General features: G+C 44.7%; 1 protein-coding gene across 8 annotated transcripts in view; it reads right to left on the bottom strand.

Moving 5' to 3' along the window:
* Positions 1-18,057, bottom strand: part of LOC121672917 (heat shock factor 2-binding protein-like) — a 58,817-nt gene that overhangs the window by 18,724 nt on the left and 22,036 nt on the right. For 5 of the 8 annotated variants that reach the window (XM_042045836.1, XM_042045831.1, XM_042045829.1 and 2 more), the window contains one exon: positions 8,505-9,221. The exons of 1 other annotated variant lie outside the window; for it this stretch is intronic. In XM_042045836.1, coding sequence (XP_041901770.1) covers positions 9,056-9,221 — 166 coding nt within the window. In that variant the 3' untranslated portion in view covers positions 8,505-9,055. Of the gene's footprint in view, positions 1-8,504; positions 9,222-15,272; positions 15,371-16,379; positions 16,905-18,057 lie in introns of those variants that run through there. 2 more of the 8 variants (XM_042045835.1, XM_042045832.1) reach the window with 2 other exon arrangements.

Here is an 18,057-nt window from a genome sequence, read left to right as displayed (position 1 = left end):
TGAAAGGAAGGAAGGAAGGAACATTTTGAGACCTTACAGGGGGATGAGGTGCAGGGGCAGCAGTAACACAGGCTGTGCCTGTTTGAAGGCCTGGGAGATGCTGATCCACAGGCAGAACCATGCTGTGGACTCAAGTAGCTTCTCCAGGCTCCCACTAGCAGCAGGAACAAAACACATGGGACATTTTCCAGTTTCTAAGACACACTTCAAATCTTAGGTTACCTGCTCCTTGACTATACTTTTTATTTTCCAGGGAAGTTGAGTTCTTCAAGAATGAACAGATTCGGTATTCCAAAAGCACCCAGCCAGGATCCCCCCAGGGGAGGGAAGGGAGCCAGCTCTGCCTGTGCTGCAGCAGGAATGAGAGAGCAGCACACTCAGGTCTCCTCAGAGCCTGGCCCACAGGCAGTGCAGCCTCTGACAGTGGTTTCTGCTCCTGGGAGAGCTCCCCAGGGAACAGACCCATCTCTCTGCCCTGTCCCAAAGGACGAGCTTTCCTTGGGTAACTTCTTATCCCTCCCCCACCCCCATTTCCTTTCTCGCTTCCTCTGTAAACAGAATCTCCTTCTTTCTACGTCACTGTGCTTAAGGGCTGAGTCCTTGGAAGCAAGCGTCTTTTTTCTCTTCCTCCTAGTTCCAGAATGCCCTTTGTCCTTTTGTCTTCCCTCAAGATTTCCAGAAGGGATTGTTTCATTCTCATTTAGGATTTTAGCATTTAATTTAGGATCTTTGGATCCTCATTTAGGATCTTAGAAGTCTCCCACCTGGACAGGCAGAGGAGCACAAACCTGGAGAAATTCTCCCTCCCATAATTTATGGTGGTGAAAGCAGGAACACCCTGGGCAATAGAGGAGCTTCTCCTTTTGGCTCCTTCCACACTGAGCTTTCATAGCATGAGCCCAAGAGAGTTCACACAAATTCAGACTACTGTCAACAACCTGGGCTGCAGAGAGGCAGGAGCAGCAAACCCAGGGTCTCCTTTTCCACGAGGTTCTCTCTGTTCTGGCAGGAGCAACATCTCCTAGGCTGGAAAGGACTCATAGGACTTAAGATGGGTCCTTTTAGCAGCTTGCAGGGGTCTCAGTCAGTGCCACAGGAGGACTATGAGGACAGCAGAAGCCACGTCACAGCCACACAACCAGCTGGGAGCAGGACTGGGTATCCTCCACACCTCAGGCTCCCTCCTCTCCTTCCCTCAGCCAGTCATTACTTGGACTGTGGTATTATCCTCTCTGTGCCTGCCACACACTTTACTTACTTACCCCAAAGCCTTTTGCAATCCAAGTAAAAATGGTCAGACCAAGGCAGAAAGGAGGAAAGTTACATGAAAAGAGAACCAAAGCAGGAAACTGATTTGGAGGACTGAACACTCCAGCATACTCCCTCTGCAATCAGGAATGGTCCAAGAGAAGCCCAGCCCCTCAGCAAATTTGCTCCATGTGGCTTTCCTGTGTACACAGGAGGTCTGTGACTGCACAAGGAACTGAATCCATATCGCCTGAGTCCCAGATAAGCCCAGCAGCTTATCTCAGGTCCCAGGGCTGCATCTCCTGCCCCAGCAGGAGCCATGGAGACAACATCTCCTGGCCACCAGTGGAGCAGAAGCTGTACAATCTTCTTGTGCCCACAGAAACTGAAATGCAGGTCTAAGAAACTAAAATTTAATAGCAGCAGGGCACTTCAGAGGAAATGCTTAGTTTGTGTGGTAATGTCTCCGGTTTTTGTGGTGGCATTATAGCAGTGCCTTAGTAACACTTTCCTGTCCTTCCCTCTGTTCTCCTCTTGTGCCACCTTTATCAGTGAGAAGGTTGCCAGTGGGTCAACCCTTGCCATAGACAGCCTGTACAGTAGAAGCTTCCTATCACTACAGAACACTCCATTACAATTAAAAATTAATGGCAAATGCACTCTCTCCCTCTCTCGCTCCTGAGCAATGTGTGTCATTGCGGGGACAAAAGCTTGTGGGATACCAAACGCTTTTCGTTAGAGGCTCTGTGGCAGCTCCCTCCTCAGTGCTCTCATGCTTGTCATCTGCCCTTGAAACCTGGCCTCTCCCTCGGCCACTGACAGCAGCACTATTGTTTCTAGCAGCTCAGCTTTTCAGCTGACTTCAGGATCCCCAGAGGCCATCCCTTTTTTTCTGACTGTGCTCCAGATTGCCATCAGTGCTCATGAAATTATTCCAGCACCGTTTGGCCCCTTGCCATTTACAGCCAAGAGGGCACCTCCTTTCCCTTGGCTTCCTTACCCAGGATCTGTCTGCTGCTGGCTGAGCTGCCTGGGCACTGGAGACACTGGCTGTGCCTGACAAGCAATCTCTAAAGGTTTCCGGGGCAGTGTTACACTCCGTCAGCATTGTTAGAGCTGAGCAGGATCATTGCTAGAGAGGCTTCCTGAAGGGGCTTCCTTACTGGAATGTGGGTGACTCACCGCACTCAGCCGCTCTTGTCTCAAAGAGATCACGCTCCTGCTGCACCAGGGCAGTAATGATGTTCGTGAAAATCCCTAGGAAAAAACAGCCGCTGCAATATAAAGGGGAGAGAGGGTGTTTGGGAAGAGCAGTGGCTATCGGTAGCTTCTTGCTGCTGAACGATTTCCGAGCGCACAGAGAGCTCTGTGTCCCTTTGCACCAGCCACGGGACGATGCATCCACTGCATTTCCCAAAATGCAGCTGCACCCAGCCGGGCCGTGCAGAATACAGTGACAGGAGCATGGGTGTTTCTGTGTGTGCCTGCAGGGGAGCCTGCAAGCCCTATGGAGAGTCTGCACATGCAAAGCAGAGGTAACCACCTGCCCACCCATGTTGTGGGTCCATTGTTACAGATCCCGTAGAAGTCCTGCTTTCCCTGCAAGTAGCTCTGCTGACACACTCCAGGGTCAGCAAGGGCTGCCAGGGGACCCACAGGGAGGCCAGCAGGAGAGCCTGCACTTGGGTTTACAGTGGCTGGCTGCCCTTCAGGTTGGCCACCAGGTTTGTTCTTTGGAAAAGGCATCCCACAAAATGCCATCACCACTTCCTGGCACAGGCAAGGCCCTGGTGCTTTTGGTCACCTCTCCGAAGTCAGGCAGCTCAGGACACATTCAGGACCATGTAGCCCAGTGCCCCCCAGCCTGAGCAGAAACATGCTGCCCCACTGCTGGGAGAAGAGCCTGGAGCACTGCTGAAACCCTGGGCATGTCTGCCCCCAACCTGGTCAATCCTGCCCCCAACCTGGTCAACCCTGCCCCCAGCAGCCTCAGAGACTTCACTCCCCCTCAGCAATGCCTCCTGGCCCACTCTCAGGCAGCAGGCACAGCCTGAGAATGGAGAAGATGGAGAGGGACTCTTTGTTGGGAACTGTAGTGATAGGACAAAGGGAAATGGGTACAAATTGGAAGAGAGGAAATTTAGGTTAGATATTAGGAAGCAATTCTTTACTGTGAGGTTGGGGAAGCCCCATCCCTGGCAGTGTTCAAAGCCAGGTTGGGTAAGACCTTGAGCAACCTGGTCTAGTGGGAGGTGTCCCTGCCCATGCCAGGGGGGTTGGAACGAGATGATCTTTAAGGTCCCTTCCAACCCAAGCTATCTGGGATTCTGTGAAACTTATTCTGGACACTATGGATCCTGCTCAGGAGGAAGGTGTGCAGATCCAAGAACTGGGCCTTTTTTTCTGCAATTTTCCATTCTCTGTTTTGTGCTAGTACAGGGTGACTGCTGCACTTTATTTGACCCTGGTGGCAATACAGCTACAGAAGCAAGGAGGGATTTATCTCTGCAGAGAGCTTCAAGCAGTTCACTTGCTCTCTTAACACCCAACCCAATCCCCTGCCTCAAAGGAAGACTCAAACTTTCCATACAAGTTCAAAGCAAGACTCATGTGGCACAAAAGCCACTTAGGCAGCTCAGTCGGGGCTGACCTTCTCCATCCACCCCAGGTCACACAACCCCTTCCCCTCCTCAGCCCCTGCCCTCAGTGGTTGCTGCCTCTCCCACCTGCAGCCCAACAGCACAGACAAACATGTGCATTGGGAAGCACTGAGCAGCTGGAATTTGAAGTGCTTTCACTGCAGTCACACCCACAGTAAAAGTTATAGTTCCCATAAATGACATGTGCAACTATCATTTGGTCAAAGTCTTTTCAAGGTTTCCGATTGAGCAAGTTATAGGTTGTAAAGGTCATCGTAAAGCATTGGAGAAGTTTAAATCTCTACAACCTCGAGCTCGCTAATGACTTTTTATCAGCTGTAACTTGGAACTCACGTATTCAAGCAGCAAACAGCAGTTGCAAAAGTTCCTGCATACAAACCAGGAAAATTCCAAACAACACAGACATGGCCATACGCAGATGCAAATGAGATGCTATGAAGAGAAATGAAGGTGCAGCCATGCTTTGCATAGCTCATAACTTGTAGTACAAGCACTGGGCAGGGATAACAGAGCAAAAAAGAGGTTCCTTATTCCCCAGGAAAACTCCTGTCTCCTCACCTCCAGCATCCTCGCAGGACTGAAGGCAGTAGAGGAGATGAATCGTACAGTATTTGCAAGACTTGTAAAATCTTATCAATTCTGAAGTCCAATTTGTGCTAATCAGCACATATCACAAGCGCAAATGATAACTCAAAGAAGCATGCAAGTGACTGGTGCCACCAGCTGAAATTGAATCATCTAAAAGTTCACTTGTGGCCACAAGACCAAATTGTCACATTTCCCATTCTTCCTCCCATTCTTCCTTAAAAGGGACTTACTTCCCTCTCTTAAGCAACCAGAACAGGATGATGTGCCTTGAACTCCAGTTCACTGCCATTCTCCTGAGTGCTGGGAATGGGCCAGTGCCCTCATGTAACCAAACACCACCTTCCCTCAGGACAGCTGCTTGCTGTTCCCACCCAAGCTCTCACAGTGCCCTCCAGAGATGCCAGGCCCCTCTTGCTGCCATGCCTGTCCCTCAGCACAGGGCACAGAGCCACCAGGGGCCTTGCTTTCCTCTACTGAGGTTTGCCAGTTTCTTTCCAGCCAGCTCGTGCTCCAGACCAAACACTGGCCTGAGATACCACACGAAGAACTGATGGGGCAGCACATTACACAGCTAAACTTCTTAAGCTGCACAAAGTAAGTTTTAGGGGATCCTCATTTATTTTTCATTTGCATCTAATTTACCACCAGCACCAACTATGAAGAGCCAGTATCTCCCTGGAGCATCAGCAAACAGGCATCATTCCAGGGCTCTGTACAGTGTATACAGAATGAAAGGAGCCAAGTTCACTTTTAATTGTGCAGCTGATACTGTGAACTTTCTTCTACAAGTTGTTAAAACAGATTTTTCATCTTTTGAGGCAGCTTAGCCCAAGAGTCAAATTTTACTTTCAGTTATATGGGTTTAAGTCTGGAGTAACTGATAATCTCAAAGCAACACCAAAATCACGTTTTCTCCTCCACTGAAACTCTCAGATTGTGTAACAGAGGAAATAGCAAAGCTGGAGTAACTCTGGACTTTGAACACAGCTACTGAAACTCGTGCTTTGACTGTGTGAGCCCCCTTTACTCCTGCAAGCTAACGATCCAGTTAATCAATTAAGTAATGCAGTTAATCAATTAAGTACTTCAGTTAATCAATTACTACAGAAGAATTCCAACTTTTCAACAGGATCCAGCAAAAGCAACACTCCAAGCCAGTGTTTTTTACAGCACAGGCTGAACTCTTGATTTTAAACCAATAAAGCCTCCTAATGGTCCAGAGTTTCAGAATGAAGCAAATTGAAGCAAAAAAAAGAGCTGAGATTTACAATGCATCTGTTGACCAGTCTTTAACTGCAGCAGCTCCTTGTGTCATACTGTGTCTTGTGTGCCAACCATTGTTCAACTTCATACATAAAGCTTCGGCACGCTCTGAGTTTTCAGAGTTTCTGTTATTCAGAGACTTTCTTTTACTCATAACCTGTCAAAAAAAGATGTCTTTCAGGGGACAGGGGGACTCAAAGGAGATCCACAGTTACTTAATGGCCTAATTTCCAGTACTAACCACAAGAAGACAAATTAGGCCTTCAGACACTCGTCTCTTCCAACAGGGATCTCTCAAGCTTATCAACACACAAAATTATAAAATGCTGTCTGCAAACAGTAGGACAATCTGAAAGCTTGCTCATGTCTATTATTGCAAAATAGACACCAAAGGGTAGGATTCACCTCATCTAATTTCAGTCATCTAAATAGTTGGCATCTCGTCTCAACAAGTCACTGCAGCTTCCTCTACAGCCAATGGCATGAGATTCCCACCTATGTTAGGATGGAAAAAGGAACAGTAAAGAAGGCATTGATGCTGCTGATGAGGAAGAACAGATCAGTACTTTATGACAGATGCCAAAGTCTGGGAGAGTCCCACCATGGCGTGTCCAAGAGTATGCATGGGGTATAACAGACTCTTGTGTGGAAAGCTGAAGGCTTCACTCCACAGCACAAAGGTTCAACTAATTGTACACAGCCCTAGACCAGGAGGGGCTGGTCCCTGGCTCCATCAAATGGGGGATTAGGGAAGGAAGGAACCTGAAAAACAGCAGAATGACCTAACAGCCCATCATGCAACCTGCAACTCCAAATGTCCATTTCATTTCACTACAACATTTAAGTATGAGACACCTTGAACATTTCTAACACTCTGGAACGTTAAAGGGTCAGGCTTATCCCTGGCTTCTGCCCACTCACCTTGCTTCAGCACCGTGTGACTGCACTGACACTTTTTTCCCCAAATCAAGAAGTATTATGAATTTGTTTCCCTGTGATAACAAGTTTCTCTCAAATGCTGTCTTCTTCTTTTCCATACACTCAATTAATTGTGAACACCTAGAAAAAGTACGCTAAGGGAAAATACACAGACTTTCTTAGAGAACTGTTTGACACAGGTTCTTCTCTGATGTTTCTGATACTTTTCTTCTCTAGTATTTTTAAATATACACTGTATTTCACAGATTAGATGATTTTTTTCTTATTTTTCAGTCTTGCATAATCAAACATTTTGTACAGAAAAAAGACTTTCTCAAGGTCAGTGGGTCATTGATGATTTGGCTCTGAAGAAACAGTCCTGGCAAGCTACACCTGAAAATAAAGTCATCTGGGAGACACTGAAAGAACCTACCATCAGATTTGAGCAGTTTGCTGGGGAAAACTGTATCTCAAATCACCTATTTGAGCATAGTTGACCATGCCAGTGGACACACAATTAAGATGAACAGTCCTGATTGTTTTGTTTCCTGATTTCACATGGAAATGAGGTGCAGTTGCACTGCCAGTCCCTCTCGTAAGGCTGAATTTGTCAGTGGCCCCTCACCACAGTTTACTGACCTGGCCATGAGCACCTGCGTCACCCCCAGCTTGTGCACACCACACTGACCCTTGGCTGGGAAGGGCAGGGAAGTTTTCAAGAAATATCTCAAATCCACAGGACATGAGGCTCCATCAGCTTTTCTGCTTGCAGAACTACTTTTTTCTTTTTCTGCTATTTACTGGCTTCCAAAGTTTGATGAAAGACCTTCGTGAGCAGGTAACAATTCAATGCAAAGTGGATGATGCCCTTCAGTGTTTCTCAAAATCAAACACTTTCATGAGTTGATATTCCAATTACCATTTTGATTCCTTCAGGATTAAACTCTAGGAGGATTAACTAGGATAGCAAGATAAGAAAACAAATCCAAAGAAAGTACACTTTACTGAAGATTTAAAGCCTTCCACAAGTCTGCACTTGGTAAGTTCAACGCAGTGTTGAATGAGACACAGCAGAACCCCATGCAACCCACCCATGTATGTGAGCTCTCTATCTTAACCTTCATTCTACAGCCCCAAACCAGACTGTTACCATCTGCAGCATCTGAGCCAAGTAATTTCAAGGTGATTTATTACATTTCTAACTCTGAACATCCATCATTCTGCAAACAGCCCAAAGGGAGATGCCCTGTACCTTAAATTTCACGTTTTACAACCGTCTCCCTCCGCTCTCTGCCAATCATAATATTTAAATCCCATGAAGCTTACTTCATGTTTTCTGTAATTTGAAGTTCACGTTGTATTTTGTTAATACATTGAGTTCCCAGATGAGGTGTAACAACTTTAGTATGGAAAAAGGTGCTACCACAGCACTGCACTTCTCATTTGCTGCTCCCTTGAACAGCCGCACTTAACTGGCTCTGTTTCTGACATCACAGAAATGAATGCTATTTTTTTCTAAGAACATTATAGATTCTACCAATACCCAGCACTAAGTGTTTGTATTTACCCCGAGGTGAGCACACTGTACTCAGAAGCTCTAACAAACCTCATGGTTGTGAGGGGATGTGATGCTGCTCACGACAGAGCAGCAGCTCATTTTAGCCTCTTCAGCACACAACTGGGTACCACGGACAACAGCAATTTATTTCCCCTCTCAGGGCTTTTCTAAAAACAACAGCCCAGTTTCTAGCATGCCTGGCAGCCACAGACCAGCTTGACTTGCAAATACAAATTGACTCTGAATACAATTTTTGAAAGCAGAATCCATTACATGCTACAGAATTTCAGTTTTATTACAATAGAGAGAGGTGAGAAATAACAACAATAAAACTGGAACTTGGGCTGCATTCTGACACAGAAGAGTTATAAAAGGCAACAAAGTTTTCCTCACAGTACAGTAATTCTTAAGGATGGATCAAAAGGATTATTTACCACTGCAGTGAACTGTTACCAATGAATGAGAATATTTTACTCCATCTAGACAGCAAATACACAACATAACCGTGGACCATTTTGGAAACCCATTATCAATAAAATTCTGCTCAAAGAAATTAAGCCTGTCCCATCTCTACCAGATCACCCAAGGTTTTATTTGGGCAGCTAAAACCCAACACATTTTCCCAAGTACGATTTTAGTTGGGTTACCTAATTCCCAAAAAGGATTTTGTCCGAGGAACTTAGGCAGAGGTTTTTTTTTCAGTCAAGCCCATCTCCAACAACTCTTGCAGCATAAAAAGATAGGAAAGACATATGCATTTGGTGTCGTAGAGCTCTTCTACGCTTCGTACTCAAATATTTTAAGATCCTCAAGTAGTTCTTTAGCGAGTGCCTGCAGCTCTGCATTGCGGCTCTGGGACAGGGCGACGATGCGCTGGAACGGCAGCGTCTCGCGCACCTCGGCGCCCGACCTGGCCAACACCTCTGGCTCCAGGAGCACCGACTGCAGGAGCCGCAGGACGTGGAGGCAAACCTCTGTGTCTGGGTCTAAAAGCAGGGAAGAAAAGCATCCAGTGCTTGTTAGAAGCCAGTCTGAACAGATCCACCAGGCAGACAGGGAATAATGGAAGTGTCGCAATTCCCAGATGCCCATTGCTGCTGGCTGGCTCCAGGAGGTACCTGAAAACCACATTTCTGTCCGCCCTCAGCAGCTTCTGCCCAGCAGTGTTTGTGAGGGAGAGATAACCAGGAACCTTTCTCTTGTTTTTCAGATGTTGAAACTGCTGTAAACCAGGGAATTTATCAACCTGACTTTATCCAGTCAGTGCCCAGGATGTACTGTTGGATGCAATCCAATTTAAGAGCAGAACAAACTGTATCCCATGATTATTCAGACTTAAAAAACAAACAGACTAACAAATCAACTCTGCAGTAGATCATCAGGCTTTTCTTTAATTTCTTTTTATAGGAGGCTTCAGATTTCTTCAAAGCTCAATAAAATATTAATCTTTATAAAACTTTCTAGCAACAATGTATCAACCTTCCAAGTGTTTAATTCTGCAGACATTGAAAGCACTGCTGCTCAGGAACGTGCCAGGGAAATGCAGCAAAGATCTTTGACTGACTTAAGCCAGGAAGACACGTAATAACTCCACTGCTAAGAACACAGGATGCATTTTTAATTACTGAAACATTTAGGAGCATTACATTTTAATCATTTGCAACGGCCCATTTGCATTTAGTGGTTTACTGCTTTATCAAAAGCATGTGGTAGAAAGACTTCCCCTATTCTGCATATTCCAAATGAAAACATCTAATATATTTTTATAGCTGAAGCAGTTATTTGTCCCACGTGCCATGCATTTTTAATGTGTTTTTCATTAGCATACCTAGTCTTCAGCAAGCTTTTGATAAAGGGTTGTGCAGAAAAGTTGAGAAAATTAATTCAGATCACTTGGAGCACAAAAGCACCAGAGAGACCAAAATCTCACTGAAGGAGCATAAAACCAGTGCAGTGATGAACCAGAGTGCACTGAGCTTGGAGGAAGCATTTGGTGGGGCTGAGGCAAGTTCTTACCATTCCTAGCTTATTTCACACCTAACACTGGCGACTTGAAAAAGGACTGAGGAGAATTATTCATTAAAGCATAAGGGTTGAAAGCACCCAGGGGGACAGAGAACAGGATGTGATGGACAGTGAAGAAGACTCTGGTTTCAGAATGAAACTCACTGCTGAGATGGGGATTTTTAAGTAATTCCCAACAGCACAGGGCTGAAGGGCAATTTTAAAGATTGTAACATCTGCTCTACACCCAAAAGCCAGGCACTCTCTCTTTTACTCCATTTTCCATCATAAATGGAAATAATCAAGTGTTAACCTGTTAAGAAAGGAGTTCTACTTTCTCCTGGAAAACCAGCAGAGTGAGGTATAATCTGAGGATGCAGGTATTGTCCAAACCCAAAAAGTAATGTACATTTTCTCCTTTTCTGTGCCCTGAGAATCCTAGCTGTTGGGCATGCTGGACAATTTTACACATATCAGATCAATAAAAACCCAGTGATTAGTGCTGCATACCCATGGCACAGTCACTCCTATTGCTGACACCCAGGCTGAAGGCTCTAAGCTGTCTCTTTCCATCATCATCTCCAGCAGTACCTGCAGGTGCAACTTTCTGAGTGATGAGCATTTGTAACTCATGGGGAAATGCTGCAGCTCAGCCTCACAGAGAGCAAGACTTTATATGCAATTTCCTGGCCAGCAACATTTCAGTGAATCCTTTTAAGAAAACCTGGGTGCAAATTTTGGTTTTCAGATTTATTCTGACCTAATCAAAATATGAATAAAAGCCTTGAATTCGTCCTCCTTCGCCTTCATTTTTTGCCTCTATGTCTTCCACATTGTGTGGTTTTTAATGCATATTTTTTTGCCAGATGTAATTTTCAAACTCTGCACACATCACCTCCCCCTTTTTCTGTACTTTGTATTATTCTACATTTATTCATTAGAAATAAAAGCCACAAACTACAGCTCAAAGAGGTAAGAAGAAAGAAGCTTTGGGGGAGCAAAATCTATGTAGTTCATTTACAATCTTCCTCTGTGTGACATTATTCCTCCATGAAATAAAGCCACTAATACTTTTAATGGCTTGCAGTACTGCTGGGAAGCTTCATATATGTAAGATGAAAAGAGCTTTGTTATTAATACTGTTACGGGAATCAATGTTAGTATTATCTGCATGTGTTTAAAGGCTGTAGAAATTAAAGAATCGATCAGGGAAGAAGCCTTAGCAGGGGAGCCAAGAAAATGAGGATCTGTAGGAGATCAGGAAATGATTTCCAGCTTGACAAACAAGAACGTTTTCCAGTAAGAGCAGAGAGGTTCTAGGAAGAATCTCCAGCAGCAGCCAGAGAAGCTCAACAGCTTGAGTCACTCAAATGAAGAACAGATTAGGCACGTGGGCATCCAGCAAAGGAAGGAAATGATCCTGCACCAGAAGATGACTTAATACACATTTAACCTCAGATTGCCATTGTTTTGAATGTATTCTGAGATGTTCTGAGTTAAATAAGTACATATGCCTTAAAATACACTCCCTTAGGATTACATGTGGTTTTGAGAATATTACTTATTGAAGATAATCATGTTCCCTAAGAGGATTTAAAAAAAATACCAGAGAAATCTTTCTCTTGTCTCCAACACCATTAGGGACGTTTTCTAAAAACCCTGTCTACAAAGCACTCAGAGAAATGTAAGGAATCTTCATTATTCAGCATTATATTTATGTCAACAGCTTCCAGATTTAGTCATTTCTACACTAGCTGAGTAACATTTTGTTTGTACAAGATTGAAAAAATCCTTTTTAGCTGTAATCAAATCACTGCATCACATCCTCCCAACCAGCAGCACGCACATCTCCAACTACAATTTCAAAATTATCACCATTATTTCTGGAGAAGAGGGGGAGAAATCAAGCTGCTTGCCTCAGCCAGGATCACAGGCGTAGCCCAAACCTACCACCATCATGAGGTGCTGATGTAATTTTACCAAGGTGTTGAAACTGCTGGAGTTTGCTGACGTCCTGCAAGCTGCCAGCTCAGTTTGATGTCAATGGCTTTCAGTCACTGACAAAAGGCAGCTGATAACGTGGATGGATTTTAGTCACATCTGTCATTAGCACCAGGCTCTCAGATGAACTGTCCCCTACAGCAGTGTTTAGGTAATTGCATTACATCAGCACTGAACAGCTTATCCACAATTGGCTCTGAGTTGTGTGAACTCAATTTACACGTGGCCACGCCATCCCCTGTCCACCTGAATGCAACATTTATTGCCAGCACACTGTTTACAGCTGTGCCTGTGTACAAGAACACAGAAGTTCACAAGGCCAAGTGCAAGGTCCTGCACATGGACAATTCCAAGCACAAGTACAGGCTGGGGAATGAAGTGATTGAGAGCTGCCCTGAGGAGAAGGACTCAGGGGTGTTGGTGGGTGAGAGGCTGGATATGAGCTGGCCACGTGCACTGGCAGCCCAGAAAGCCAAACATGTCCTGGGCTGCATCCAAAGCACCATGGGCAGCAGGTGAGGGAGGATTCTGCCCCTCTGCCCTGCTCAGGTGAGACCCCACCTGCAGAGCTGCATGCAGCCCTGGAGCTCACAATATAAGGAGGACATGGATCTGTTGGAGTGAGTCCAGAGGAGGGACATAAAGGTGAACAGAGGCTGGGGCACCCCTGCTATGGAGACAGGCTGAGAGAGCTGGAGCTGTTCAGCCTGGAGCAGAGAAGGCTTTGGAGAGACTTTAGAGCCTCTTACAGTGCCTAAAGGAGCTACAAGAGAGCTGGACAGGGACTTGGTACAAGGGAATGTGGGGACAGGACAAGGGGCAGTGGCTTTAAACTGAAAGAGGGGAGGAGGTTAGATTAAATATTAGGAAGAAATTCCTCATTATGTGTGTGAGAAGTTGCCCAGAGAAGCTGTGAATGCCCTGTCCCTGGAATTGTTCAAGTTCAGGATGGATGGAGTTCTGAGCAACCTGGCATAGCGGAAGGGTATCCCTGCTCACAACAGGGGTGTTGGAACAAGATGCTCTTTAAGATCCCTTCCAATTCAAACCATTCTATGACTTTACAATTTCAAAAGCTTCCTACCACTGCTGTAGGTACCATTCAATTAAATTCCTGTCTGATTCCAGCAGGAAGGAGCAATCTGCCACTCAGCTTTTCCTTTTAATGAGCCTGTCAGACTATCTGTGTTCACAGCATATTTAACAGAGACAGCTATGGCCACGGCTTCCCCTGTGCAAGATCCCTTTGCATTGCCAGTGTTGGCAGGGCTGAAGCAGCATCTGCAGCAGGAGAGTTTTCCAGACATTTCTATATTGTTGATAGGTCTGAAGAGACAAGAAATGTTGCAGTAAAGATGCACTGAGGGGAAGGAGCAGAGAGAACACCAGGGCAGAAAAAAAGACTGAGCTTTGCTGCTGCCATTCTTACAGACACAAATGCACTTTCTCTCTGCAAAATTTTTGCCCCAGCTCCTGTGTTACAGCTGGGTTACCTTCATTCTCCTCCCTGGCTGGGTGGCTGCTCTCACATGGAGTTCAGCTAAGGAGAATTCCCCACTCTCCTACAGACACATTTGTCATGCTTTTACCAGGGAAATCCTTGAGAGAGACTCCCAGGATCCATACTGAAGCAGCAATTCAGTCCCAATTTCCCTGCCAGGGGCTGCAAGTGAACAGGAGTTTGCAGAGAGGCCACTCTGCAGCTGCTGGGTAACACTGTGCTCCTCCCAGAACATCAGTCTGCATGAGCTGTTAGGCAGGGCAATGACCTTGTCAAGAAGCTCCTGCTCAGATGGCAAGGACAGCCTAGAGCTCCACCCAGGCAAGCAGCTGAGTATGGAAAAGTATGAGTATGGAAAAGTATGAGTATGGAAAAGGGCAAACATTCCACAAGACTTGCCCTGGCCACTCTTCCAGCCTCCCAGATAACTGAGGCTCAGGGGACTCTGCGTCAGAGCTGACATCCCTGCATTTACCAAAATGGATGTGGCCTCAAAGGGCAATCCTCTTCTTAAGATTAATGTCATCATCTGAAGAACAGCATGAAGATGAGTCAGGGCAGGTTTAGGCTGGATATCAGAAGGTTTTCCATAAAGAGGGTGGCTGGGCACTAGAGTAAGCTCCACAGGGAAGCTGTCATAGCCCCAAGCCTGCCAGAATTCAAGGAGCCTTTGGACAATATTCTCAGGCACATGGTGGGATTCTTGAGATGTTTTGTGGGGTCAGGAGTTGGACTCAATGATCCTGAAGGGTCCCTTCCAACACAGAATATTCTATGGTTCTATGACAAGAGGATGAAATTGTTGAGCACTTGAAAGACTGGTAACTGAGGTTTTGATTTATGAGCCAAAATTTGTTTTTAATACAGACATCCATTTATAAATATGATGGTTCTGTTTGTCCAGATGTTTTTTAAAATAACATGCTGCCATGCAAATAACCTGAAATTTCAAAAGCTCTCACAGCCATAAAAAATTCAGATGGAAGAGCAAAGCATTAGAAACCTTCAGAGCTAGTCATGAAAAGCAAATATTGAGGGTGCAGGCAGCAAAGTGAGAATGGGCTTCATGCAAGCATTTCTAATAGAGACAATAATTTGCAAAGAATTTGGATAAATAAGGTTGGATTTCCAACTGGAAACTGTGGGTTCCAATGGAACTGTGGTGGAGGAAACTGAAGGGCAAGATCTAAAATTAGTCCTCCTCCTCTTTTTGTGTTTTGTTTAATTAAGTACCTGGAGCAATTTCCCAGCTATGGACAAGAAATGTCACTGACTTCGTCTCTCTGCATTCCATGCTTTCTCAAGTATCCAAAGAAAGCAATTTTTTAAACTGCACTCAAAGAAAAGGAAAGAGGGGAAAACCAAAATAAAGATACACAATAATAAAAAACCCCCAACCAACCAAAAAACTCCGCCCAAACAGAGAAAGTAAAGAAGACCCTAGACTCCTTTTCTCCAGCACTCATTTGTTGGCGGATGTTCTGCATGATCGAAAATGAAAAACATTTAATTTAGTCTTTATTATTAATACCTGAGCTAACTGTTACTTCTTATTCTTCAAGAGATCCTTGTCAGAGAAATGTTCCAATCCACTCCTTTGGCAGTTACAGAATGGAGGTCTTACTGCATCTTGAGATGGAAAACACCAGAAAAAAAAATATTGACAAATCTCAGGTGGATTTCTACACAGTATGATATAGGCTTCTTTTTCTGTGGCTGAGGACAGGGGTTCTTTAAATCTGAAAGTTATCTGAAACCCTCAGCCAGCACACCAACACAGGGACAGCAGCTGATGGAGGAAACTAAAGCTGCCTATTTTGTCCAAGATAGGAACAGCTGCTCTGCAAACAAATGGTGCTCCACAAGAGGAGAACTCTATTGATCCCACAGGCTGCTCCACGGACAGAAATCTGAGTCATCATTCATGCTGGCACCAGGCTGGGAAGGTGTAGGCAGGCACAGCTGATACCTACACAGAGGATTCAGTGATCAGTGTTGGTTATTGAAGGGTGTCCATCTTTTAAGCAGTTTTAAAAAGGCAGGAAAAAAAAAAGGAAGAAAAAGACAGCCCACTTGATAAAGCGCTAAAACTAGAGATCTGCATTATCTTCAAAAATTCTGTCAAACATTTGGTTTTCTCCTATGATCAGTACAGCCTCCAGCAGAAAGAGGTACTAAGAATTCTTGTTAGGGAACATGAAGCCACACCAGCTCATCCAAGTTTCCCAAAGACAACAGGACAGTTTGCTGTTAACATTCCTACTCCACTAGGAACCTTCATTAGATTTTTTCCCTTCTTTCTCTTCCAATCCATGTATTCAACATCAAGGCACATTTCTATCTCTTCAAAAATGCTGTGAGACAACTTGAATGAAATCCCTCTTTGCTTTAGATACAACAAAGGAAAATAAAGACAATCGAGTCAATTATTTGCTCTCTTCACTTAACGGGAAGGACATTCTTCTTCAAGGGACAAGGATGGGCAGAAACTGAGAACTCAGAGAAGGAATTTGAGGGATTTATCAGCTGCATACAAGGCAGTGGAGAAAGATGGGCCTGATGCATATAGGCTGAGGTCACGAACACTTGTAGATTGGCAATGGAAAAGTAAACAGGGTAATTCTCTGAAAATGAAAAAAAAAAATCAGAGGCTGATTTCTGGGGCTTCTCTTACTGGGAATGGTGATAAAAGCATACAAAACTGGAAAGCTGAGTCATGTCATAAGCCTTAATCAAAAGAGGCTTTGAAGAAGCTTCCAGCAGGCAGGAAGCACGTACAGGATACTCTGCCAGCACAGGGTAGTGCTCTACTCTCCTGCATGGAAATAACAGGACCTTATGCTGTAGCAGCTCCACGTGTTTATGAGCTGAATCTTGGCTAGCAGAACCTGAAGGTGCTGGTCAGGGAAACGGGAGAGGAGCAAGAGTGGGCGGAAGCTGCTGAATTTTATGACTACAGACATTTAGAAATAGATTAAATGTTGAGAAAACTATGGAGATCTCACACAAAATGATGGGAACAAGATCAGGTCTTGCATCTAACCTCTCATCTGATATCCAAACCAGCCAGTGCTCTCTCTTGACAGTAAGCAGATTTCCTCCAAAGTCGGGGATCTGAACCTGCAGAAGTGCTTTATCTGAGAATCTTCCACCCTTGCTGTAACTGAAGAAGTTTATTATCCAAAAAGTCAAGGAATTAGCCATGATCATCCTTCTTTCTACAACCCAGCCATAAACAATTAGCACTTCCAAATTGCAGAGTAGCCTTTCCATTAGTAGCTTAATTAATCATAAATGTTTTCCATTTCATCCTCTTACTTGATCTTTTTCAGACAACAGACTGCATCAAATGATTATCTTTTTTATCACAAAAATTGGAAGGGAACATTTGGGAACCCACAGTTAGACAGGATACTAAGAGGGTGTTTTGGGTTGGTATTTTTTGCTAGAACAGCTTATGTATATATTAGCCAACATAAAGTAAAAGGAAAACCTGGACTAAGACATGTTAAATTTCGAAGCACAGCTGAACAAAGGACCAAGTATTTAATGGTCTCTGAGGATCACATGTTTCTCAAAATATATTAAAAACCTTTATAGAAATGGTGTTTTCCCTTACAAGGATTACTTAATTTCCTGAGACCTCGGAAGAGCGAGCCTGTGACATTCCACAGCAGGAAATTATTTGATGAAAAGCATGAGCAGCTACATTTTCTGTAAAATAGTTAAGGGAACCATGAGCTATACAAATAGCTTTCAGTTTACCAACCCTAACCAAAGCTTTTTTCAAAAATTCAGTATCAAAGTAATTTCTGGAAAAAGCAGATGCAATCTCTCTCATTTCAGCTGCTGTTAGTATTTTCCAGTCGTACTTTAGCAGGGGTTTAGCAGCACAGAGGGATAATTAACCTCCCCAGTCCTATCTGCACACCAAAATCTCCCCATAAATCTTGAGAAAACCCAGGCAGAGCAGTGTCACAGCTCTGTCCCCCTGCTGTCCCTCACGAGCTGTGCACACAGCTGCCAGCCCAGTCCAACGCACACTGGAACATCAATCCCCGCTGGCTCCTGCACAGCGATTTGAAGCCTCCCAAAGAGCAGAGCCTTGATGTCACTCATGTACCTGACAGTGACAACACAAGTCCTTGACGTCCTTGGAGTCCTGCACTGGCCAAAGACACAGCTGGGAATAGTCCTCCAGCCCTGGCACCCCAAATCCTATTAGAGCACAAGGCCTCTCCTCAGAAAGGGCCACTTTTGCAATGGGTCAGTGCAGTTACAGACTTGGCTTCTCTCCCACAAACTCCTCTGTTAAA

The sequence above is a fragment of the Corvus kubaryi genome, unplaced genomic scaffold, assembly GCF_017639235.1.
Source record: "Corvus kubaryi isolate FWS band 111438036 unplaced genomic scaffold, C.kubaryi_AGA036_p1.0 65038, whole genome shotgun sequence".
NCBI lineage: Eukaryota > Metazoa > Chordata > Aves > Passeriformes > Corvidae > Corvus > Corvus kubaryi.
Note: the sequence above shows the minus strand (reverse complement) of the source record. Positions and strands in the feature narration are given on the sequence as shown.